This window comes from Cucumis sativus, chromosome 2 (assembly GCF_000004075.3).
Source record: "Cucumis sativus cultivar 9930 chromosome 2, Cucumber_9930_V3, whole genome shotgun sequence".
Lineage (NCBI taxonomy): Eukaryota > Viridiplantae > Streptophyta > Magnoliopsida > Cucurbitales > Cucurbitaceae > Cucumis > Cucumis sativus.
This window is the reverse complement of record NC_026656.2, coordinates 12,353,301-12,378,167: the sequence shown is the minus strand read 5'-3', so window position 1 is coordinate 12,378,167 and position 24,867 is coordinate 12,353,301. Positions and strand designations below refer to the sequence as shown.

The window sequence follows — 24,867 nt, the reverse complement described above, 5'->3', positions numbered from 1 at the left end:
CAACGGTCAAGACAATCTAAATGCGACTATCATCGTGAACGTCATTGATCATGATCGATCATCATGGTTGATCGTGAAGTTGGCTAATATTTGTTGTCAATGATCATTAATAAGAGCTTGTGACAATTTTTTCAAAACATATGACATTACAAAAAAAGAAACACATATTCTAAACCCATAGATTTGGTTTCTTTATCTGAGAAATTTTATTCAAACTGTCCAAACATGAGTTTGGCTTCAAATGTCAAACCCACTTATTCCAAACCGATTGGTCATACAACCTTTAATGGGTATCACAAATCTCATCCCAAACTCACCAAACTTAACCTCATCTATGAGCAGCCATGACACAAGGTAGAACCATCAACAACTGAGGGACGGAGCAGAGGATGGACGAGACTGACTTGGGCTTTGCGAATCCAACGTGGGGAAGGATGGTTCTACTCGAATAGAGGTCGATTGGTCGTTGGTTGGCATCGCATGTAGTGACTATGATGAGGTGCGGTAGACGAGCAACGACCGAAGATAAGGGTGGCCGCGTGGAGTTCTAATGAGAAATAAGAATACCAAAAATTAATTTTATTTTTCTTCTTTTTTGATATTATGAAATAAAATAAAAATGAAACATAGAAACTTAAAGAGAAATACATTTTGTTTTTTCACAAACAAAAAATAAATTTAGTTACCCAACATACTTGATCAAATTTAAAAATAGAAAAGAGAAAAGTTAATTTACATGTAGAAAAAAAATCAAAAAATATTTACAATTCATGTAATAAAAAATAAAAACGCATGATTACCGTTGTTTTTCATAAATTTGATATTTGTCCTTGTTGATTTTAAATTTTTCGGGATGAGTATTGAATTCATTCGCATTCTTCATATTTTCACTTTTTCGTGTTCGAGATTTCTTCATTTCTCTTTCAATTTTTTTTTTTTGTCATCTCTTAATTTCTGTCACATGAGGGTCGTGTACTAAAATTTAAACAACTAATCGCATATACAGTGATGAATGACTATAGATGCGTAAAGATAGATAAGCAATTGATGGAAGATTTTTTGATATGGTGTAAACATTTTCTTGTTTCATTCATTGTTTAAAAGAAAATGAAAAAAATGGAAAGGCTCCGAAGAAGTCTAAATAAATAAATATAATTGTGCAAAATATTAAAAAAAACCATGTGAGCGTTATTCGGAGGAGCAATAAAAACCTAAAAACCTCTCTTTTATTTTTCTTTCTAAACCTAAAACCCTACAGCGCCGTCGCCGGCGAATTCCTCGAAACTCCGATTGAATTCCAGCATGGGCAAAGTCAAGGGAAAGCATCGTTTGGACAAGTACTATCGCCTTGCCAAAGAGCATGGCTATCGCTCTCGTGCCTCGTGGAAACTCGCCCAGCTCGATTCCAAATACAACTTCCTCCGTTCTTCCCATGCCGTCCTCGATCTTTGCGCCGCCCCTGGTGGTTGGATGCAAGTCGCCGTCGAGCGGGTTCCTGTCGGTAGTCTCGTCGTCGGTGTTGATTTGGTTCCCATTGCTCCCGTCCGCGGTGCTGTTGCTTTCGAGCAAGATATCACCAAGCCGGAGTGTAAAGCCAGGCTCAAGAAGATTATGAGCGAAAAGGGGTGCGCTGCTTTTGATTTGATCTTGCACGATGGTTCGCCCAATGTTGGTGGTGCTTGGGCGCAGGAGGCTATGGCTCAGAATTCGTTGGTTATTGACTCTGTCAGATTAGCTACTCAGTTGTTGGCTCCCAAGGGTACATTTGTTACCAAGGTGGGTTTTTTCATATTAGGTATTCTTTTGTTCTGTAATCCTCTGAGCTTCATATTGTTCATTGTTGATTATCATTTCAATGGGTAGTTGTCTTAACTTACGCTCGGTTTATATGTTACTAATTTTTCTCTTACTTCGTTCAAGTAAACTTTATTCTTTCATTTCTTCTGTTGATTCTGTTTGCAATTCGTTACATCCATGATGAGGGAAGATAATTTGATGGATCTACATCTTTTAATTTTAGGTTCCTTTGCTCTAGAGTCAATGATGTGAGTATTGTATTATCATGCAGTTGAGAATTCCCCCCTCAAAGTTTTAAGTACAATTAAGAGATATTTAGAATTTGAATGAAAATTTTAAGATAATTGAAATTTACTGGTTGAGCCATTACTATTGGACCATTTGATAGGGGAACGTTCTGGGCCTCTGGCTAATGTCCTAGATCAATGTTAAATCACCGCATTGTCAATATCTACTAAAAGAAATTGGACCGTTCTTATTCTCGTATTGGTTATGTGTGGATCAGGAACTCACAAGAACTTTTATTTTTTTAAAATTTTTCCATCACAAATATGAATAGCTTCCAATTGCTTATTTGCTCTTTCCCTTTCAGGTTTTTAGGTCACAAGATTACAGTTCTGTCCTATATTGTATGAAGCAGGTAATTTCTACTCTAATTTGATGTCATAGTCATTTGTTTCTGTATTTCTGATATTTATTAGCATTTAAATGGCATTGCAGTTATTTGAAAAGGTTGAGGTTGACAAACCAGCTGCAAGTCGATCTGCATCTGCAGAAATATATGTTTTGGGTATTAGGTATAAGGCTCCTGCAAAGATTGATCCTCGTCTCCTTGATGTGAAATACCTCTTTCAAGGATCTATAGAACCCCAACAGAAGGTAATTGTTGCTACACCCAAATGTAGCTAATGTGTGTGACTGTATAAGGACCCTAGATAGGAAAATAGTGGATTATTAGTAGAAAATGAAGATGGTTATTAGACGGGGCATATTAGTAAATAGTTAGTAAGTTAGTTAGGTGTTTTTGTTATAAATAGTAGGAGAGGGGTTGGGGAGAGATGTGAAGAGTTTTTGTAGAAGGATTTTCTTGTAAGGGAACCTTGGGAGAGTCCAGCCCTCTCGAAAACGCTAGGGTTACTTTGTTACTTGTTCTTGTTATATTCTAAAATATATTTTCATATTTGAATGTTATTCAACCGTTCTTGAGTTCATCCTTTGTTCTTGAGATAATCCTTGTTATGTGGGATTCTAATAGACCGTGTGCTGTTTTATTTGCATACTTAGTTCATATGCCATTCATCATCAGCGTTAATAATTTACGTCACATTATTTTTTGTGTGTAGGTTGTGGATGTACTGAGAGGAACAAAACAAAAGAGACATCGTGATGGGTAATTCCTCATTTTAAGGGCATAGTTATATGTTATGTTGTTTGTTATGCTCATGTTTGACTTACAATTTATAGATTACCAAAAAGCAGGCCAGCAACTATTGAACTGTTTTAATTTAGAAAGACCTGTTTTATGTGGGGGGGGGGGGGGGGGATGCATGGGGGTCATTGGATCGCCAGTGATCATCTGTCATCTTTTTGCCCGTGAAGGACTGTTCATTTATTTCTTGTTTGTTGTGATGATAGATATGAAGATGGTGCAACGACTCTTCGGAAAGTGTCTTCTGCATCTAATTTCATCTGGTCAGATTCTCCTCTCGAGGTCTTAGGAACTGTGACTTGTATAGCTTTTGATGATCCTGATTCTTTGCCGATTAAGGATCATGATTTAACAACTGAAGAGGTATTGTATATTAAGCATTTATTTTTTTGAAGGTTCCAATCATCAATTGGGAACTTTATTCACTAAATGCCTATTCTCTGACAGGTTAAGGCACTTTGTGATGATTTGCGTGTCTTGGGAAAGCAAGATTTTAAGCATCTGCTGAAGTAAGATTCACACCCTCTAGATACTTTCATTCAAGTTTTATTTTATTATTTCTTTAAAATAATTGTAATTCTGCATTTTTTAAAATGATATTTTTGTTCCTATAAGCATAAGCATTGGGTATTTTTGTAGTTTAGTCCTTCAACTCGTGCGTGATGTAATGTGGTTTTTAGATGCTGGAGAGGGTTAATTCATGATTTCTTTGCGGCTTCAAAATTTGAACCTTTTCTGTTATTGGTCTATGCTCATGTTTTGGTTGAAGGCACACACAAAAATAACGAACTCGACGTGAATTCTTATGGTGTTGGGCCGTTGCCTTTCTAGCTTCCGTTGAGGTTGCTAATTCATTTACCTTTTCAATTACTTTATTAACTAGTTTTATGGATTATGATTTTAGATATTTATTAACTACTTTAGGAACTATCTTCAGCTTTTTTATAAAATTATTGTCATGTACCCATATATATTGCTCACTCCAAAAGAACAAAGTTAACTGTTTTGATGATTAACCTCTATTGGTAGGCTCAGTAGCCTTTCTCGTAGTCTTCATAATTCAGATTGGAGGTGTTACATTAATATCATAGGTGTAGAGCTGTATGGGGTCATTAATAGTTAGGCTTATGGGTAAGTCTTATTCACATTTTGTTCCACCTGATGGGATCATATAGGTTTGGTAGAGCAATAGATTTCCCTCAGCCTGGAGCTTATTCCTTCAATAGGAAAGCAAACACACCATGAAGGTTGATATACTGTAATGGTGGTTGTGTATGTTGCATGCAACTATGCAAACAATTCTTTAATAACTTCAAGATTTTGAATTTTATTTTTTATCATTCTTCATGTAGATGGCGATTGCACATAAGAAAGGCCTTATCTCCTGATCAAAAGCCTACATCCACTTCGGTTAAAGATGCTGAAAATGAGGTAAAGCAGGATGAAGATGATAAATTACTAAATGAGATGGAGGAGCTTGCATATGCTATGGAGCGGAAGAAGAAAAGGGCAAAAAAGCTACTTGCAAAAAGGAAAGCTAAGGTTTGTGATCTGAGTTTTCGTTCACTATTTTCTATCCACTTGGGATTAATGCTTTTACAGAGGATAATGTATGATGCTCTTTAACACCAGAAGTAACTATGATATTCAATTAATTGAAATTTATGTTTATTTCCTATGGAAAAATTTGTTGCGGATTGGATTTTTTGCACTTTGGAACCAGCTACGTTTTAAGAAAAGGGATGTGCATGTTCTTGTTGGTTGTAAATCTTCTCGTTGACCAATTGTGTAGATTTCATGTTTTGTCAAATAGTAGAAAAGAAGTAAAGTATAGGCTAATCAATCTAGTATTGGCATTGTTGAAACTTCTTCTCCACCTAGTAAAAGTTCAGAATATGACTCATACCTTCACCCTAATATCTTATCGCCAGTCATGCAATATCTGATTGAGTGGCTATTTTTTTGAATTATAAAGGACAAAGCTCGGAAAGCAATGGGGACACAACTAGACGTCATGGAAGAGGGTTATGTTGATCATGAGTTATTCTCTCTTTCCAACATCAAGGTATACTTTCACTTGTATGTTTCCCTGCCAATTTATTGTTGTTTTTTTACATTGGAAATGTGGACTTCTGAAATTTGTTTGCCATTGTATGTAAACCAGGGTAAGAATGATTTAAGAGCTGTGGATTCAACTGAATATGATGATGACAATGTTGAGTTGGGAGAACATGAAAATGATGTAACCAAAGACAAAAACCGTGGGTCTTCTGCTAGTGATATTGACTCTGATGAAGAGCGCAGAAGGTTTGCTCCCTCCCTTTTGCTTAATTCTGTCAACTTTTTCAGAATGAAGTAATGACTGTCTTCTTTTTGTTATTTTGTGATGCATGACACATTTATATTATTTTTTCAGGTATGATGAACATATGGAGGAATTGTTGGATCAGGCTTATGAAAGCTTTGTTTCCAGAAAGGAAGGTAGTGCAAAGCGGCGGAAACGTGTAAAAAACGCTTATTCTGATAATGCTGAGCTGCTTGAGGTATGAAGCTGTAGTACTGAAGGTTTTTAATGATAACTAGATCAATTCATCGTACAACCACTGGGCATGTTTGCTTTCACATCATGGTGTCCTGTTTGTTTTTCTTTTGGTCTTTTTTTTGTAGTCAGCAATTTCCGCATTTGGAAGTAGGAATTATAATAGCTTTTCATCGTCTGGTTGTCTGCAGGAGGATGAGAATGGAGGCGATGGTATTCAATCTGATTATGATTCGGACGAAAATATTGTAGATGCGGATAAAAATCCACTGATGGTATCTCTTGATGATGGTGCCGAGCCAACTCAAGAGGAAATCGCAAGCAAGTGGTTCAGTCAGGATATTTTTGCTGAAGCAGCAGAGGAGGGAGATTTGAAGAGGTTGGATAGCGATGATGACATGGAGGTTGATGGACCAAAGGAGACTCTTGCTGTCTCCAAGAAAGCCAAGTCAAATATTTCACAGAATGCGGGAGAGAAGTCTAAAATTTCAACCAATGCAAGAGAATCTAATAAAGTAGACGATGGATTTGAGGTGGTTCCTGCCCCGGCTACAGATTCAAGTGACAGTTCATCCTCTGAAGAATCCGATGATGAAGATCCTGACACAAGGGCTGAGATATTAGCATGTGCAAAGAAGATGCTGAGGAAAAAGCAACGAGAGCAGATTCTTGATGATTCTTACAACAAATACATGTTTGATGACTCAGGCTTACCCAAGTGGTTTTTGGATGAGGAGCAAAGACATCGTCAACCAATAAAGCCGATAACCAAAGAGGAGGTTGCCGCAATAAGAGCACAGTTTAAAGAAATTGATGCTCGCCCTGCTAAAAAGGTGGCTGAAGCTAAAGCACGAAAGAAACGAATTGCAATGAAGAAACTCGAGAAGGTTCGCAAGAAGGCAAATGTCATCTCAGACCAGGCTGATATATCGGATCGATCCAAGAGGAAGATGATAGATCAACTTTACAAAAAAGCAGTACCCCAGAAGCCTAAAAAGGAGCTTGTGGTTGCGAAGAAAGGAGTTCAAGTCAGGGTTGGAAAGGGTAAGGTCTTGGTCGATCGACGTATGAAGAAGGATGCGAGAAAGCATGGAATGAATAAGCAAGGTAAAGGTTCAAAGAAGGGAAAGAACTCGAAGGCTCCAAGAGCTAAGGGGGGACCTGCGAAGGACTCGAACACTCCAGGAGGTAAGGCAGGAAGGGCAGGTAAGGCGGGATTCACTAAAGCTTCCGGGAAGAAGGGAAGAAGGGGAAACAAATGAAGATGGAAGAAAATGTGTGGAAATGGCCATTTATTCCCTGTTGTGTAAAATTTTGCAGTTTGATTCAATTTTGATATTTATTCTTTGTTCATCAAAAGCTGCTCCTATGGAAGCTCTGCTCTGCCAAAAGTTCAATATAGTTTCAACTTAAATTTGCATTTTGTAGGATCGGATAATTGGGGAGAGAATTTATGGGACTTGAGAAAGTGAAGTTAGTGATAGTTGGCTTTGTAACTTTAAAATGTTGATGACATCTTTACATACACAATTCAAGTTTCTGTTCAACTTCCCCAAAATATTAATTGGAGGTTAATTTTTGTTTTATTTAAAAAAAGTGTACCAAAAGCCTATTCTTTTCTACTAATTTGTGTATGCTAATCGTTTTGTGATTCTTTTGCTCTATTTATCTGTTATTTAAAAGGTGGATGGTTTGATTATAGAGAATCCCATAATTGTTGTGTTGGATATAATAGTAATAATAGTAGCAACTTCTGAATTGACTGTAAAGAGGAATCCATCCATTCTAAGGGACAATTGATCGATTTTGGTGTGAAACAATTTAGTTATTATCGTAATTACTCTTATATCTGTAACAATTTAATTTCTTACTTAAAATTTTCATTTACAAATTTAAAAGTACAAAGATTAAGTTGTTATAAAATTAAAAGTATAGAGAGTAAATTGTTACAAAGCCAATGTTTAGAAATCAAATTGTTGTTTCTATACAAGTATAGGACTAAAAATGTGATTTTTAATCCCGTTTTTTTTTCTTTTTGCATCATACAAGTATTGGGACACAGATCCAAACAAAGCAAAGATGAAATTGGCTGTTTGCTTTCTAAACAAATTGATTGAGGTAGTCTTCTACAGTTGTGTAATGAACATTTGGGTACAGCTCTGAAGCTTCCACTCCAATTGATGGTTCAATCTCAAAGTTGGTATGATCTCCCTTCACAAAAGCACTATGACTAATTGCTAATGCTGTACTAAGTGGAACTGGAGTCTCTGCAAAAGAAGATTAGCAAATAAAAATGTGTTCTTGTCTTATTTATTTAAGAAACATGGTAGATTAGTTGACAAACCAACCTTGGATGTTCTTCACAAGCTCCTCCTCTGAGACATAGGTTCTTTCAAGAATCCTGCCAATTTTTTTCTCCCATAGTGAGACTAGCTCGTTCGTCGAGTAGATGTTGGCTGGAGGTCTAATGTACAAGATCTTGTTGAAGGTTCTTGGATCATCTATGGCTCGGATGGTGTATGTCCCAATGTCTTCTTCCTTGTTGTAAATTACTTTACAAAAACAACACAGATGAACAATGAAAGTGTGCTAACATGTGTGTATATGCTTATATAGAAGTGTTTTTAAAACACTTCAATCTCAGCTCAAGAACATGGGATTATATTGCTATACAATACAATAATCCGACAGCTTATGAGATTGAAATCAACATATTATACCTTTGAGATTTCCATCTCCAAAGATTTTGATTTTGTCTCTAGGTGGTTCGGTAGCTCCTGGCTGAGAGAAGTTGCGAAGATAGTAACCATCGAAGAAATTGCTAACTACAAATGTATGGGGGATTCCCTCTGCCTCAACAGCCCTACGAATTTCAACCTTACTGGCAAACATCGACTTTGCTGGCTCCACGGCGTGAACACGATCCACATCATTGCCAAACTCAGAGGGAAGAAATCTCTGTGCAACACATTTTTTTAATACAAAAAAAAAAAAAATCATTAAATTATCAATCAACCCAAAAGCTTAAACAAACTTGAAAATCTACCAAATGTCCAAGTGAAAATTAATATTAAACGGGAGAGAAAATCACATTACGGTAGGTTCAACGCAAGTGACTATGATAATATATTAGATAACATGATATTCCATCTCAAAGCCAATTGACAAAAAAAGGAATAGCACATTTCAAGGACTCTTTTCAAAGAGTCTCTATATGCCACTAAGATGTGCCTCTTTTAGATCCAATATTCTTAAATCAGATCCAATTTCTTTTGGATAGAATATCGATTTGAGGTCTACAAACTCTAAATCATTAATCAACCCAAAAGTTTAAAAGTTTAAGCTAATATAGTTTAATCATATCACTGCTTCAACAGTACAACATTACAACCCTTGCAGCAATAACAATGGTTGAACAAATTTAGTAAGGGAGTGGCAGTTGTGAAATGGTTGAAGGGTTACCTTAACATTACCAGCTTGTTTGATAGCAGATATGATCTTTTCTTGATGGGATAACAAACCACGACCAACGGTGGATATCACCACATCAACCTGCTGTATTGCCCTAACCAAACTCTCATTGTCGAAGATATCACCCTGCCCCAATTTCTCAGAGTCTTAGCAAAACGAACATTTATCACTTCCAACGATTATAACATGAATGGACTTCAAGGATCATCAGAGTACATAATACTGCATCATTAGTTTAAGAGAAACCAAATAGATAATCCCCACTTAGCATAATTGAATGAAAGACCTAATTCAGTTGTTCAGGAAACCAAAAACATCGAAGAACATTTCGCATTTCCATAATCTTATTGCGCAATCTCATCAACCAAACGACAAAATCCAAAGAGATAGCAAATAAAGAACTTACGAAGACGAAATTGACACCTAAGTTCCTGAAATTATGGATGATAGAAGACTTGGCGGAGTCGGCGAGCGTAGATTGGCGGACCAATGCAAAAGTTGGATGACCTGCTTGGGCACTGGCTTCTACTACGAACTTTCCGATGTAACCAGTAGCTCCTATGACGAGAACCTTGAGATTCTGAGCCATTGAAATGAATGAAACCCGATCGGAGTTGTTACGATGAGCTACAAAATGGAAACAACTAAGCTAAGAAGATGATATCTACATCTATGAGTGGGAAATATATAGTTTTCGATGGGGAAATTAAAGTATACTATTAATTATAACAAATGTGATATTCATCAATATATATATTTTTTTGTAATATAATTTTAGGATCATATTAAATTGAAAGTTAAAATATTACTCAAACATCTCATAGAACTAAGTTAAAATGTTAAGCAAAAAGTGAGACTTTAGATGGAAGTTGAGACTGGAGACAATGACACATTGTTTTTAAGTTGTCATCACTCTCATATCAAATTTCAATTTTCATAAAAATTTCTAACAGCTTTCTTCGTAGTTCTTTAAATTTCATAAAATGGGTAAGAGCTATAATGTTTAGCTAAGAGAATTCAAATATTAAGATTAAGATCAACAAAAATGGGGAGAACATGGGGCGGCTAAGATATGTGGTTGGTGCCGATGGGGGAAGAATGGCCGCCGCCGCCGTCACATTTCTCATTTCTTTATTCCGGTCAACAATGGCTGGAAGAAATAGAGGTCCAAATTTTTTTAGAGTATCTAATTTCAGACAATAAGAAAGTCAGATTGAAAATTATTAATAATTAACATTTTCACTGTACAATTTGAAAAAATATTGACATTTTACATTTCATTTAACAAATTTCGATAAAAATTAAAATGAGAGTTTGGATTTCAGAATTGTTTGAAATACTAAGGACAAAAATTAGATCAAAATTGAACAAACATCGTTGTAATTCTTTCCTACTCTGATTACGAAAGTTCAACTAGCTTAAAGTGCAAGCATATACTCCTTTTATTGTGCTTGTCGTCCATTACTTTTTCGAATCTTACCGATTTGACACAATTACTCTTCAAATATATTGTGTATCGATTCTCTAATGTTTTATCTTTATTTGTTCGATCTTTAGTGGTCAATTTCTTAACAAACAAACTGATCGGCGAACGTAAACACCCAACTCTTAATGCTAAAAGATTTCCAAGTGTTCTAGCACAATGCATCTTGCAGAGAAACAGGAATCAATGGAAAACATTGAACAAACTTGGTAAGGGAATGACAATATGGTGAAAATGATTGAAGATTACCTTAACATTACCAGCTAGTTTGACAGCAGATATGATCTTATCTTAATCGGCTATCTGTTCACGACCAACAGCAAATATCAGTTATCACAACACCAACCTGCTGTATTGCCTCAACCTGACTTGCATTATCGAAGACATTGCCCTGCCCTAATTTCTCAACATCTTAGCAAATTGAACATTCCTAAGATTATAGTACGAATGATTTGAACAATCATCAGTACATACTGAATTAGATAATGAACACTTCAAAGAATTGAATCAAAGACCTAATTCAGTTAATCGGAAAACCAAGAAAACTGGATCACATTTCACATTTCAACAATCAAACTACAAAATCAGAGAATAAAAAATTTGACCAAACCAAAATTGAAACTATTTGTAAAAATTTTCAAACTCATCTCGATTTAAGTTTTTTCTCGATAAATACTATTTTGAGAATTGTACTAAAATTTTAACTCTCAACTTTGGAATCGGTATCAATTTAAACGTTAATAAAATATTAATTTTAAATCTTAAACTTTAAAATTCATAATAATTTTTATCAATTTAAATCTTCAATTATATTTTATTTAAATAAACTTTAGAAAGTCACATAAATTAACACATTTATCTAAATTCATTGATTAATACTGCATCAACGGTATAAATCCATATTTGTAAAAACAAATGGCTTGCATGATACAAGTGGAACCACATCTAATCATTATCTAAGATTCTAAAGTAATGTTGTAATTAGTTTCTTTGGTTTATTATTTAAAATTTAAACAAAGAAGAATTATAATAGTAGGGAGGATTGTTGATATGAATATGAAGAACTTTTTCAATTATAAACAAAAAAAAAAGGAGACCTTCCTACTTAAAGTTTCGATACATTTTGTAAATGTATCAATTTAAGTTTCGATACATTTTGTAAGTGTATCAATTTACACTTTTCACTGTATTACTTTTAAGAAAATCACATATGAAATTAATAATTGTATTGATTAAATTCCTAAATAATTTATTGATTCACAATATATGTCTAACACATTCTATAAAGAGGTAATTTTAAGTTAAAATTGGTACAATACAAAGTTTAGGGTATAAATTGATATTTGTTTCACTTACCCATCATAGAAAAAGGAGGACGAGAATAAACTTTTCTTCAAACTCTCATTCTAAACTTTGAATTATGTAAGAACCTCTATTTTCAAATAAGAGCATTTCCTTATTATACATGAATCATAACACCCAACGGCCTAAGACTTACACCCATTATGCCAAAATGACAAAAGTAAAAAAAAAAAGACAAAAAAACAAAAGACTTTTTCTTTAGACAAACTGGTCGAGGTATTCTTCTACAGTTGTATATCGAACATCTGGGTACAATGCTGAAGCTTCAACTCCAAAAGATGGTTCAATACTAAAATTAGTTTGACATCCCTTCACTTGAGCAGTGTGACATAGTGCCAATTCTATATTAAGTGGATATGAAGTCTCTGAAAAACGAAATGATTAGCAAAAGCAATTGTGTTGTTAGTCAGTTTGTGATTTAGAAGCATACAATAGAATATAAGAATTGAAAGTTTGTTGCTTTGCTTAAAAAACCCACCTCGGATTTTCTTCAATACTTCTTCCTCTGGTACATAGATTCTTTTAAGACTCTTGCCAATTTTTCTCTCCCACAGCGACACGAGATCATTGGTTGAGTAGATGTTAGCTGGGGGCCTAAGGTACATGATCTTGTTGAGGGTTCTTGGATCATCTATTGCTCGGATTGTGTACGTTCCAACGTCTTCTTCCTTGTTGTAAATGACTTCATGAAACATAACAAAGACATAATGAATAGGGTGAATGGCTGTTGAAACAAATTCTATATCTCCCTTCAAGAAACTAAGTACGATGTATGAATGATGGTTCATGTTGCAATCAATTATTTTTAACACGTGTGTATATATGCAGAAGTTTTGTTCATTAGAAGAGCTTCTTCCTTGATGCAAATCGCTATTTTGACAAACAAATCCGATACAGAATGAATAGCGTGGAAGGCTATTGAAACACCATATTGAAGACAATAATATACAGCAATTGGTTTGATGAATAAAAAGCCAAATGAAATGCATCATTATCTATTTGATTTCCAAGGAAGGTTTGGAAACCATTCAACTCAAGAAAATAGGATATGGTATGTACCACAATTTATCCCACAATAAAAAAAGATTCAATTAGAACTCATGAGAATAAAGATAATTTCGAATCGGCAATTGACTAAAAGCTTACACTCATGGATGAAGTTAGATTTAATGTTATATCATCTAACTCTCTCTTGTGAGATTGAAATATGTACAAAGTCCAACAAGTGAAATCAATATTAATTAGGAAGGAAATAACACTGGAGAAGTTTAAACACATGATTTTTTTTCTAGATTCTGATAACAATGTCAATTTACCATTTTACTTAAAAACTTGAGCTGATGGGGAAGATAAATTTAATGACATATTGTACCTTTGGGAGTTCCATCTCCTAAGATAACGACTTTGTCTCTAGGTGGGACGCTTGCATCTGGCTGAGACAAGTTGCTAAGAAAGTAACCATCGAAGAAATTGCATACCACAAATGTATGTGGGATTCCCTCAGCTTCAATAGCCCTACGAAATTCAGCCTTTGCAGCATACATAGATTTCGCTGGTTCCACAGCATCGATATGATCCGCATCGTTACCGAACTCAGAAGGAAAGAACCTCTGTGGCACACAAATTCCAATGATCAAAATTCCCAAAACGCACAAACTCTACTAGAAAAATAGATATTGCAGCAAAACAATCACAATCAATGACATAGTTGTAAGGAAAATGTAGAATAAGATTACCTTCACATTGCCAGCTTGCTTGATAGCAGATAGGATCTTATGTTGATGGGGAACCATATGGCCACCAAGGGTTGATATCACCACATCAACCTGCTTAATCGCCTTAACCAAACTCTCATTGTCAAAGAGATCACCCTGTCCCAATTTTCATAGTTTCAGCCAAATTAAACAATACCATATCCAATCAAATTCATTATGGTTCCACAGAATTCAAGAACTAATAATGTGAATAACTCAAAAGAATCAACAGTACGCTACATTATAAGTAATCACGACTAAAATCAAATCAGACCTAGAAAATCAGGATTACAAAATAATTCTGAGCAATGAAACAAAAAAAATCCAGAGAAATGTACTTACGAAGAGAAAATTGACTCCTAAGCTTTTGAAATGATTGAGGATTCGATTCTTGGCGGGGCTTTCGAGCGAAGACCTGCGGATCAATGCATATGTAGGATGACCAGCTTTGGCGCTGGCTTGTACGATGAATTTACCGATGTAGCCAGTTCCTCCGATGATAAGAACCTTCTGAGCCATCGGAGTAAGGAGTTCCCGGCGGAGAAATAGTTGATCGGAGGAGTACCGTGGAGTGCCTTTGTCGTTGTTAAAAAATATTTGCTTTGACCGGTGGGTGGGACTTGGGAGTCCGAAATCCAAGTGTATATATAGTGCAAAATGGAGTGATAGGAAATGTCAAATTTGCCCTTCTCTTCTTTTTTAATTCTTTCCCCTAATCTTTTTTTGTACTCATCTAATCCCATAGTGTCTAATTTTATTTTATAATAATGATTTAAACCTATTATTATTTATTTTATTTTTTATTTTTAAAAATTAATTCTCACCTTTAATTTTCTTTATTTCTTATCTATATTCTACCATTAGTTTAATAAACTAAATCAAATTTTAAAAACTATAAAAATTAGCTTTCAAAAAGTTCTTTATTTGTTATCTATATTTTACCACTAGTTTAATAAACTAAATCAAATTTTAAAAACTATAAAAAGTAGCTTTCAAAAAGTTGTTTCAACCATAGACTTATCATAAGACACCAACAATAAATAAGCTTAATTTTTTAAAAAATGTTACCAAAACAGAATCTAATTTTTACATTCTATAAACAAATTGCTTCACTTAATAAAGAAGAGATTAAATTGCTTTTTTTTTTCAATATCAGTTCTTATTTTCAATTATTTATCCTTTAATTCGAGAGAGTAGTTAGTACTTTGTTTACTATATTCTAATTCTAAACTATAAATTATGAAATTTAGATTTATTTTCTCACTTTTGTTTTACAACAATTTTCATTATTTTAGGAAAAATATCTATAATATTTTTTAAAAATTATAAAAACAAAAGCAATTTAAAGAAAATTTATTTTAAATACCAAAACTGCTAAAAAATATTAACAATACTACCAAAATTTGGTTGTCTATCGGCCCAATGTGATATTTATTATTTATTTAAAAAAATGAATGGTTTAAAGTTTTTTTTTTAAAAAAAACACTTTTACAAGAAAATACAGCCAAATCGATCTAGCTCGGATCCAAAGATCTATGGTTTTATTTATTTTATTTTCACGTGCTTAAAGACAATTATAAAAAAAATAAATATATTACTAAAAAGTGTTTAATTTAATAATAAGCTTAAGATTGGAATTAAAATGTTTTAAGAAAATGAGGTTGGCTAGGAGACACACGTGGGTTGGTGGGAGGGGAAGAAGAAGAGTGGCCGCCGCCCACTTTATTTATACTTCTTCTGGAAGCTCAACATTGGCAACTCGTCACACAACTTTCTATTTTCTAGTCAAGTTCCACGTTCGATTCTTCTCAATTTAAACCATTTTTTTTCTTTTCAAATTGGGATCTTTTCTATATGCTAGTTTTATTTATTTATCATGTCCCTGTATTCTTCTATTCTCTCAATAGAACCGTGATGCAAAATATTAGATTATCATTACAAATTATTATAAACAAAAAAAGAAAGAATTTGGAAACCATTACAAAAGGGTGTCCAAGAACTCACTAATCGTTGTGTGCTTGAGTTGTGGATATAATTTTGAACCATCAACTCCATTTGATGCCTCCATATCGAAATATATTTGATCTCCCTTTATAAATGCAGAATATACGAAGATGAACTCCATGTTCTCAGGGTAAGGAGTCTCTGCAATCACAACAAAGAATCAAAACAACAATAAGTGGGAGTTGGAACATCATAAGGCAGCTATACAATAATGCAAATACCCAAATCATTGCTAATTCAAATTCTACCAAAGAAGAAAATGAGTACCCAAAGAACCCATATCAGCTTTATCTATTACCTACTGACACTTATATCTGGCGTTGAAGAATTTGTAATGGATATTTGGTCCATCCAATTGGTTTATATAGCCTAGAGTTAAATGGTTTAGCAAGCTTTCGGTAAGATGAAATAAAAGAAAAACACCCTGGAAGGTTGAGCTTGCTTGTCGGAATTAGGCGGAAGAAGACCTGGATTGTTTCATTATTGAATCACAGCATTTATGATTAAATTACGGTCAGCTGAGGCTAAGAAACTTATATTCATTCCAATATCATTCGTGATTATTGCATAGAACAAAAGTTTAGGTTGGTAAACAAAGTTTCACACAGCTCAAGGTTCATTTCTAAATGAAATTTGGTACCTTCAATTTTCTTTAGCAGCTCCTCTTCTGATACATAATTCTTCTCAAGCTTCTTCCCAATTTTACTCTCCCAAATCTCAACCAATTCATTCAAGGAATAAACATTTCCTTCAGGCCTTAGATGAACTACCTTGTTCAATGTGCGTGGATCATCCACTGCACTAATTGTAAAGGCAGCAACATCATCGACCTTCACAAATACACCTGCAGTGTGATCACAAAGTCACAACTAACCGAAAAACTTAGGATTATATACTTACTAATATCCAAAAGAAATCAATGTGTAATAGTGAGTTTTCTTGTAGACAAACCTTTGGTATTTCCATCACCAAATATTGTCACCTTATCCCTTGGAGGGCTTTTCATGCCTGGTTGAACAAGGGAAGGAAGTAAATAACTTGTAAAAAAATTGCAAGAAACTATGGTATATGGAATGCCTTCAGCTTCAACTAGCCGACGAATTTCGGCTTTGCGGGAATAAAAGTCATAATCCATGTTTAAGATTTGAACCTTGTCAGGATCAAGTCCAAATTCTGATGGAATAAACCTCTGCAGCAGCATAACCAAACAAACAACATCAATCTTTGTGATATCAAACAAATATCATTCAAATTCCAACGTGTAAGATCGTGAATTGCAGATTCCATTACCTTAGGGATGTGATCTTACATACAAATACATCAAAATCAATCTACAATGAAATGTGTGTAATTGTAACTAGCCTCTCAATTGCAAATGTACTTGGATCATGTTTACCTGAATACTTTGCAAATGTACCGTTACCATGGCCGTTTCAAATCAATCAATAATGGTAACGTTTTTTTTTAGAAAAAAAAAAAAGAAACATTTAATTGATAAATGTTAGAAGGGAAAAATCCAAAACACTAATAGACATTGATTAAAAAATGGACTGCATGCCAATTATTTACTAGGGAAGATGAGCTATAATGAAAGAAAGGGTGCTTAATTTTGCATCAGGAAAAGAGGAAGACAAAACTATCTTAAAAAGTATCAATCGAGGATGGAAACGATATGCTCATGTAATTTTTAATTGCAATTGGGTTGACTATCATCCGCAGCTCAATCAAACTCATTACGATTACGGAACACCGACAAATACCATCAAACACAATCAAACGAGATTCACTTTTCATATTATTATAAGGTTGTAAACCTGACCTAATCTAAAACCTCAACAAACAGATTAAGGCAAAAAAATTTCTTAAGAGTACTAATTCAATACCGTATGGCCGTTGTGATTTTAAATCTTCAATAGAATCTAGCAGAAATGTCTTGGAACTAAATTCTATCAACAAATATTTTCTTTGTTAGAATAAATACTTTAAATCCATATAATAGATTAACATAAGATCATGTCAAATTGTAAGTTACATACTAGATTCTATCTCCAAGTAATTGACATGTATAAAATTTTATAGACTATTGTCTTCTTCCTCAAACAAAACCCTGAATAACTTTGAACCGTGTCCTCAGTGGGATCTTTCTGATACAAGAAAGAGTTTTTGGAACATTGTCTTTATAAGGGGACCATGACCTAAGTCTCTTATATACTGAATAATTAAGATTCCCATTAAATCTGAATCAATTAGTAATGTTGGACCTTGGTTAAATAATTTTAAGCCAAATTTAATAAAATAATTCAATCTGACCGCACTCTGATTATATGTATTATTTAATACCTTAATGGGACCAGATTGTTTGATAATTCGAATCAGAGGCTTCTGTTCCAACACCTGTTTAGAGGAAACAGCACAGATGACTACATCCACTTGATTAACAGCTTCCACAAGGCTAGCTTCGTCGTCCAGAGAACCCTAAATAGTTAAAATGATTCAAAATCTGCATCTCCAGCAACAAACAACTGAAGAACAATAATGAGAGGAGGAGGAGGAGGAGGAGGAGGAGAGAAACCTCAATGAATTTAACTCCAGCATCGGAGAGAGCTCGGAGCTTGTCTAGTTTGTGAGGTGAAGAGAAAGTAGAATTTCTGATGAGAGCAAATGTAGGGTGAGAATAATTGCAGCTGGCTTGAGCCAAATGGAACCCTAGATAACCTGTTGCTCCGATGATCAGAATCTTGCTTTGCTCCTCCATTTTCGAGTTGAATTGAAGAAGTGTGGCAGATTCCACCGGCGACGACGAAGAATCTGACGGTTTGGATTTTGGAGCTCCCCCGGCGGTAAGTGGTGGTTTCACCGAATATTCTGAGATGGAAATTATTATATTATTTAAATCCTATTTGGTGGTTGTAATTTTTTGGTTTTTATTTATTTATTTTTTTCACTTTAGTCTATATATTTTTAAAATGTTTTTATAATATTCATTTTTGTCCATGCTATTTTCAATTTTACGGTTACTTTTTTTAGTGTAACTAAAATTATAAAAATTAAAATGAGTATTTTAAAAATACAATAACTAAATGAACTGTATAAATACCGAAACAAATATTTTAAAAGTATAGAGATTAAGATAAACGAAAGTTAAATGTGCAAACGAACAAAGTAATACTCAAACCTTTGATTTATTTTAAATCGAGATTTCATCTATTTCAGTCTTTGGTCGTCTCCCTCACAATCGCGTCGTCCATCTCCGTTTTCGACGGTCGGTCTTCTCTCTCTTTGGTCTTTTCCTCAAAATCGCATTGTCCACCTCTGTTTCCCTAAATCCTAAACGGAGAAAAACAAAATTTAACTCAACTCATATATTTACAGGTTGGGTTGAAAACTAAATTCAGGTTATTTGGGTTGCCAATCTATATAACCCGAAAAGATGGGTTGGGTTGAAAATGTCTTTCAATCCGATTACAATTCTATTATCTACTAACCCTAAAGTAGGTAGAAATGAATTCTGTCATGCACCATATGTCTCCAGCTATCCACTCGGTCTTACCCCTAAAATGGAAGGCTTATTGAGTCAGCACTAATGAGTTGTCATCACCTATGTAGATGTAAAAATAATCTCATGTGAAGATGAGTTCATAGTTAGCTCACGATTAAAATTAAGTTATGTAGGATATCTTTAAATGAAATAGTTTATTTTATTAATTAAAGTCAATGATGCTACAACTTAAAAGTGATTATTTCATGATTTCAGTTTTATGTAAACTCTTACATTGGATGCCCACACTTTTATGTCTCTACATGAACGATTCAGGATCACATCGTTTGTACTAACTACAAAGCAAGTCACATGCATAGTGTTCCTAGAATAAGGCATCCAACCTTATTCGTATACTACTATAGACCAATTAGGCTATATACTCGAACTACTCAAAATTAGCCTCAAGATCTTAGTTTATTGATTTTAAGATTATTGTATCAATAACGACTTTATTGAATAGAATATGATTACAAACTACGAGTCTTAAGACATAAATTCCAACCATATGATCAATATTGAATATATGAAAATTAAATATATGTAATAATTAATGAAATGATTTGAATATGTGAGATAATTATTAATATCTAAAACTTAAATATATACATATGATTTACTAATTTTGAATTAAATAACTACTTAATTAAATGCCAACGAACAATCATTAGTATATTCATTGATTAAATTAGCAATATTATTTAATACTAGTGTTTTTTACCACGTGCATTTTTCACATTCTTCCATTTTCTGTGCAAATCTACTGGGTAGAGCATACTATTTTCGATGAATGGCTAAAGCAGACACGTTTCACCCCTATTTCGGCGAAGAGTTTCGATAAGTAAGGTTTATGGTTATATACAAAATTTGTTAAGAGTATATTATGTATATTGAAGACATTTAAATGTTCTGACGTCGAAACGAACTTCTTCCCTATCTTCAGTGTATCTGTGAACAAATTATGGTTTCTTATGAAGTAGACGTATTGTCTTAAATATGTAAGAGTATATAATGAAATGCAAGTGTATGTATGTACGTGTGTATGTGTGTGGATGTATATGTACTAACATCTATTTATTCTTATTTCTTACCCTTCGTATTGATTAGTAACATAAAATTATTCTTATTTATTTATAACTTCATGAATTTTTAAAAATATAATGGGAATGTTGACTTAACAATGAAAATGTAATACCGTGAAAACAAGAGATATAAAATTAGCTAAAAGAAATTAGAGAGCTGATAGCATGAAATTACAACCAAAGAATCAAAATGTAACTAAGAAAATATTGGTTGTGGCAAGTGATGATGGAGCTAGTGCTAGCTAGGGAAAGCCCCCTTTGAAATGAGATGGTGCAGGTCGAAGCCAAGCTCGACCACCAATGATGTCTTTGGTGAAAAGTTTTGAAGCCTCATCCGTCGACAAACTACGTGACCATACCACTCTTTTATCTCTGTTTGCTCCGAGCCCATAACATTTGTATTCTCCATACAACACCGTTCTGTATACATGTGCATGATTTCACAAAAATCTCAATTTATAAATTACATTTAGTTTTACCAATCTTAATTATATTTGTAGAGTTTTTGGTAAAATATAACAACAAACAAACAGCAAACCTGCATTTAAATATATATAAAAAATAAAGTGACCAGCAAATCGAGCATTATATAAAAGAACCCTATACGTGGTTTTGCTTTCACATCATCTGAACTAGAAAATTTATTTATGCGTTGGAATGTTATAAATTTGCGAGAAAGAAATTATTTCGAAGTTTCTTTTCGTCGTTTCAGAGAGATTTTTTTGTAGTTTTTCTTTTAATTTTTTATTCATATATATGTATATATATATTTGCAATTATTTTAACTTGTAAAACTACAGAAAGGAAATTCAAATAACAAAGACTAAATTAAAACTTTTAAAAATTATATAAACTAAAAGTTAACACCTAAGACATCAGTTAAATTCTTAAATTTAATAATTTTTCACTTAATTCATTTAGTATATAGTAGAGATTCTTAATTTAATAATTTTTCATATAGTATATTAGAGTTTCTTTACTGTGACTTTGTAATATATATTTCTAAATTATGAAAACTTTTCACACGATAACATTGAAATTGAAAATAAAAAATATATTTTTTAAACCATTTTTCACCTTGTTTTTGTGGAAATTCTTATATATCGAAGTAACTAAGACTAAATTAAAATTTTCAAAAACCATTCAAATGAACTAAGTGAAAGAGTAGTGATTTTAAAATCATCATAATCACTTTTCTTTTAAAATAATTTTTGAAATTTACACTTCATAAATGCAACTTTGATCTATACAAAATTAAAATTAGCTTGAAGGATTACAAACATGTTTTATAATGATTTAAAAAGAAATAACAAAAGTAATTTTAAATATGCTATAAATCACAGCTTATAAAGAAATAATAATGTTACCTTTGCTTGGTTGGATCTCCCCAATCATTCCAACCCTCAGGTTCAACAACATTGGACATGTAAGTGTACCCAAACACAACTTTAGAGAAATCCCCCCATGGCCGTCCAAGAAACATGGATCCACTTCCTGTTATTTTTCCTCCCAAGAACACGAACCCTGTGTTTTCCTCCCCCGTGTTTCGATGCTGCGCCGTCATCGCCCCACCTCTATCCGACGTCGAATGCAAATGACACTTCTATAGTACAATCCACATATAAGAAACCTTCCATATATACTCCTTAAATATAACTTAACTAGCTAGTATGTAATGAATATATCAAGAGATGGAAAAAAAAACCTCGTATAGAGAAGCGGCATTCCCGCAAATGAAATCGGTGGCTCCTTCTATGTAACAATTATTGAAGTAATGTCTTCCAGTGTCGTCCAAAAGGGTGTCTTGAAAGGAGATGATCCGACAGCCGTAAAAGGCTGCTCTATCGGCGGAAACCCTTAATGCCACCGCAATGCCAGTTGTGCCAAATGTGTTTTCGATTGTCAGAAAACGACCGACAAAATCAGAAGCAAAGATAGATACAACCGGAGATTCAAGTAAATCTCTTCCTTGGTTCCATGTGATTTTTGTATCGGAGGCCTTACTGCCGCTTATTGTTATGTAGGGCTTGTCCTCAGGTACCACTATTTTCTCTCTACTCAATATTTGTTATCAACACACCACATAAACAAAAGTATATATGTTGTCATTGTTTTTAATTAAAATTATCCATATAATTTTTAAAAATAAAATTCTTTCTAACGATATAAAATTTAACCAAATTTTAGAATCTATCAAACCCTATTCAATCACAATATTTTTCTAATATAGAACTATTTAAAATTCTATGATCCTTCTTCATCCTCGCATCTATTTCTTTTCTTTTGTTATCTTCTCCTTCTCTCTGCTTTTTTTTTTTTTCATGTATATATAAACTTAAAGAAATGAACAGAAAGAGGCCATGCGAACATGACACAACCGCAACACAACAATAAATATAACAAAAAAGTTGACCATAATAAAAAAATGAACCCTAAAACATAAAGAACGAAGAATGTTAACAAATTCAAAACTTCAAAAGTTAAAACAACCACAAGTTTGAAAACTAAAAACTCAATTTTCTTAACCTTAAACTCATATAACAAGTTTAAATATGCCGGTTGAACTATGCTTTATTTCAACTAATTCTCTCCTTCGATCTAATCTTAAAGAGTTCAAATCATATAATCGTGTTACAAGCACCCGATCAAAGAAATTGAGAGAAAAGAAGAAGAAGAAGAAGAAGAAGAGTGACCAAAATGAAAATAAGAAAATGAAGGAACAATTAATAATTACCTGTAAGTTCCAGGCTTAACCCAAATGAAAACGAGTTCATTGTTTTGAGAAGGAACAGAATCAATTGCTTGTTGAATTTTTTTGAAGTCTCCATTTCCTGATCCATCCACTCTTATTAGCCTTGCTGTTGTCATATCTCCAGGACCCATGGCCATATTATTATTCCAGTATATTAATTTCATAACATATATATATACGCACATATTATATATAACTTTGTGTAGCTTGGTTTAGAGGTTAAATCCCCATGTGTACCCATGTGAGGGGATTTTTCTTACTCCTCTTCGTTGGGTTGCAAGGAATAAAAGTTTCCTTATATATATATATATATATATGTAGGCTAAATTATAAGAAATACAGTTGCACTTTGCTTATTTGGTAAAGAAAAAATTTAGGGTATTCAATTGGCCTTTCAAAAGATATTGAATAATATTACTCCATTGGGTTTTTGGCAAAATTTTAAAAGTACAATTTGTCCTACATCACTTAGATTGAAGAATGGGGATGAACTTGAACCATATAAAAGGAGTTTATATCTCTCATTTCAAAAATTTCATATTTAGATACACTTTAAGCTAAGTTTAATGTGTGAGATTTTGTTTTTTAGTTTTTACTGTTTTTCTCAACAATCACTCCCTTGACTTAGACAAAAGTTTTAAAAATCTTCAAGAGTTTCAATTTTCAGTTTATATTTTGGAATTCAAAATTGTTCGGACTCCATGTGTTAGTTTTGTGACGTTAATATATATTTAAAAAAACGGATTAATTTTGTTTTCTTTTATAAAAGTTAAGTGGTAACCTTGCATGGTAAGTTTTAAAAGTATATGATATGATGTTTAAAACTTCAATAAAGATATTTGTTATAATTTAACTTTGAAATGCGTGCTACCAAATTATGGCTTGAGAACAATTTTTTAAGCTAGTTTTGAAGAACTTATACATAGGATTGCAAAGAAATGCATAGGATTGCAAAGAAAACAAGTTTCCTCCTTCCGATTAATATTAAATATGGTCTTGATTTGTAACATTAAAATTTTGGTCTGATCAAAACATAGGGAATTGCATAAACAATATGGATATGGTCTTGCTTCGGGATCGTTTGATAACATTAAGCTACTATGTCATTGATAACATTTAATTTGTTGTTTAGTTTTAATTTATGTTAAAATTTAAAATTTAGTTTTCTTTTTTTTCGATTTTCTTATGATATATAGTTTTTTATGTTTGAATTTTTAGTCAAATATCATACGATTCAAATAGTAAAATAAACAAAAGAAAATCTAAAAGTGGAATTGATATTTATAAATTTAATTTTTTATAATTAAAAACTAAGAACTAAATCTCGTCAAAATAATCACTTCTAAATTTTTTGTTTTTGTTAATTTTTGAATTTTCTTTTTAAAAATTAAGTCAAGTTTTGAACCCACTGAAAGAAAAATAATAACTTTTTAAAAACTTGGGATGTTTTCAGAATTCAACTAAAATTCTAACTTTCTTTTAACATAAAAAAGAAGAAGATGAAAACGATGTTAATAACCGAAAAAAAGAAAAGTAGACTTCATTTCTAAACTCAAATAGCTATCAAGTTTACGAATTTGATCAAAATTGTTTTAATTTTTAGACATTCTTTTTTAATACCACAATTATAGAATGAGAGATTAAACTTCAAACAAT

At 33.1% G+C, this 24,867-nt stretch overlaps 5 protein-coding genes across 5 annotated transcripts; 1 reads left to right on the top strand and 4 right to left on the bottom strand.

Annotated features, from left to right (window-relative positions):
• Window positions 1–1,185: 1,185 nt before the first annotated feature.
• On the top strand, window positions 1,186–7,372 carry LOC101209556 (adoMet-dependent rRNA methyltransferase spb1). The gene is made up of 11 exons (XM_011650931.2): window positions 1,186–1,776; window positions 2,390–2,437; window positions 2,518–2,676; window positions 3,141–3,187; window positions 3,433–3,589; window positions 3,674–3,735; window positions 4,579–4,768; window positions 5,202–5,291; window positions 5,391–5,533; window positions 5,643–5,769; window positions 5,957–7,372. Exons 1-11 carry the CDS (start codon window positions 1,303–1,305, stop codon window positions 7,025–7,027), a joined length of 2,568 nt encoding a protein of 855 aa, XP_011649233.1. The 5' UTR covers window positions 1,186–1,302; the 3' UTR covers window positions 7,028–7,372.
• A 284-nt stretch (window positions 7,373–7,656) lies between these two features.
• On the bottom strand, window positions 7,657–11,268 carry LOC101210299 (phenylcoumaran benzylic ether reductase POP1). The gene is made up of 6 exons (XM_031880908.1): window positions 10,969–11,268; window positions 9,643–9,863; window positions 9,228–9,362; window positions 8,486–8,723; window positions 8,114–8,317; window positions 7,657–8,032 (listed from the first exon to the last, which is right to left on the bottom strand). Exons 2-6 carry the CDS (start codon window positions 9,823–9,825, stop codon window positions 7,866–7,868), a joined length of 927 nt encoding a protein of 308 aa, XP_031736768.1. The 5' UTR covers window positions 9,826–9,863; window positions 10,969–11,268; the 3' UTR covers window positions 7,657–7,865.
• A 703-nt stretch (window positions 11,269–11,971) lies between these two features.
• Window positions 11,972–14,652, bottom strand: LOC101209800 (phenylcoumaran benzylic ether reductase POP1). Its single transcript, XM_004148790.3, has 5 exons — window positions 14,178–14,652; window positions 13,818–13,952; window positions 13,454–13,691; window positions 12,560–12,763; window positions 11,972–12,446 (listed from the first exon to the last, which is right to left on the bottom strand). Exons 1-5 carry the CDS (start codon window positions 14,352–14,354, stop codon window positions 12,280–12,282), a joined length of 921 nt encoding a protein of 306 aa, XP_004148838.1. The 5' UTR covers window positions 14,355–14,652; the 3' UTR covers window positions 11,972–12,279.
• Window positions 14,653–15,518: 866 nt separating this feature from the next.
• Window positions 15,519–18,720, bottom strand: LOC101210047 (probable pinoresinol-lariciresinol reductase 3). Its single transcript, XM_004148791.3, has 5 exons — window positions 18,412–18,720; window positions 18,180–18,314; window positions 16,791–17,028; window positions 16,480–16,683; window positions 15,519–15,980 (listed from the first exon to the last, which is right to left on the bottom strand). The coding sequence occupies exons 1-5, from the start codon at window positions 18,592–18,594 to the stop codon at window positions 15,814–15,816; spliced, it is 927 nt and encodes a 308-aa protein (XP_004148839.1). The 5' UTR covers window positions 18,595–18,720; the 3' UTR covers window positions 15,519–15,813.
• A 1,756-nt stretch (window positions 18,721–20,476) lies between these two features.
• LOC101215864 (putative pectinesterase 11) lies at window positions 20,477–23,377 on the bottom strand. Its single transcript, XM_004148814.3, has 4 exons — window positions 23,194–23,377; window positions 22,165–22,513; window positions 21,827–22,062; window positions 20,477–20,879 (listed from the first exon to the last, which is right to left on the bottom strand). Exons 1-4 carry the CDS (start codon window positions 23,373–23,375, stop codon window positions 20,702–20,704), a joined length of 945 nt encoding a protein of 314 aa, XP_004148862.1. The 5' UTR covers window positions 23,376–23,377; the 3' UTR covers window positions 20,477–20,701.
• Window positions 23,378–24,867: the final 1,490 nt, after the last annotated feature.

What these genes read in the sequence shown, in the direction of transcription:
- LOC101209556 (XM_011650931.2), top strand. Translation starts at nt 1,303, where the DNA reads ATGGGCAAAGTCAAGGGAAAGCATCGTTTGGACAAGTACTATCGCCTT. An exon ending in TTGCAAAAAGGAAAGCTAAG is followed by an intron (nt 4,769 to 5,201) that starts GTTTGTGATCTG and finishes TGAATTATAAAG; the next exon opens with GACAAAGCTCGGAAAGCAAT. An exon ending in ATAATGCTGAGCTGCTTGAG is followed by an intron (nt 5,770 to 5,956) that starts GTATGAAGCTGT and finishes GGTTGTCTGCAG; the next exon opens with GAGGATGAGAATGGAGGCGA.
- LOC101210299 (XM_031880908.1), bottom strand. Translation starts at nt 9,825, where the DNA reads ATGGCTCAGAATCTCAAGGTTCTCGTCATAGGAGCTACTGGTTACATC. An exon ending in TAGGTGTCAATTTCGTCTTC is followed by an intron (nt 9,363 to 9,642) that starts GTAAGTTCTTTA and finishes AAATTGGGGCAG; the next exon opens with GGTGATATCTTCGACAATGA. An exon ending in AACAAGCTGGTAATGTTAAG is followed by an intron (nt 8,724 to 9,227) that starts GTAACCCTTCAA and finishes TGTGTTGCACAG; the next exon opens with AGATTTCTTCCCTCTGAGTT.
- LOC101209800 (XM_004148790.3), bottom strand. Translation starts at nt 14,354, where the DNA reads ATGGCTCAGAAGGTTCTTATCATCGGAGGAACTGGCTACATCGGTAAA. An exon ending in TAGGAGTCAATTTTCTCTTC is followed by an intron (nt 13,953 to 14,177) that starts GTAAGTACATTT and finishes AAATTGGGACAG; the next exon opens with GGTGATCTCTTTGACAATGA. An exon ending in AGGAGATGGAACTCCCAAAG is followed by an intron (nt 12,764 to 13,453) that starts GTACAATATGTC and finishes TGTTTCATGAAG; the next exon opens with TCATTTACAACAAGGAAGAA.
- LOC101210047 (XM_004148791.3), bottom strand. Translation starts at nt 18,594, where the DNA reads ATGGAGGAGCAAAGCAAGATTCTGATCATCGGAGCAACAGGTTATCTA. An exon ending in CTGGAGTTAAATTCATTGAG is followed by an intron (nt 18,315 to 18,411) that starts GTTTCTCTCCTC and finishes TTAACTATTTAG; the next exon opens with GGTTCTCTGGACGACGAAGC. An exon ending in GCTGCTAAAGAAAATTGAAG is followed by an intron (nt 15,981 to 16,479) that starts GTACCAAATTTC and finishes TTGTGATTGCAG; the next exon opens with AGACTCCTTACCCTGAGAAC.
- LOC101215864 (XM_004148814.3), bottom strand. Translation starts at nt 23,375, where the DNA reads ATGAAATTAATATACTGGAATAATAATATGGCCATGGGTCCTGGAGAT. An exon ending in GTTAAGCCTGGAACTTACAG is followed by an intron (nt 22,514 to 23,193) that starts GTAATTATTAAT and finishes AATATTGAGTAG; the next exon opens with AGAGAAAATAGTGGTACCTG. An exon ending in ATGCCGCTTCTCTATACGAG is followed by an intron (nt 22,063 to 22,164) that starts GTTTTTTTTTCC and finishes ATTGTACTATAG; the next exon opens with AAGTGTCATTTGCATTCGAC.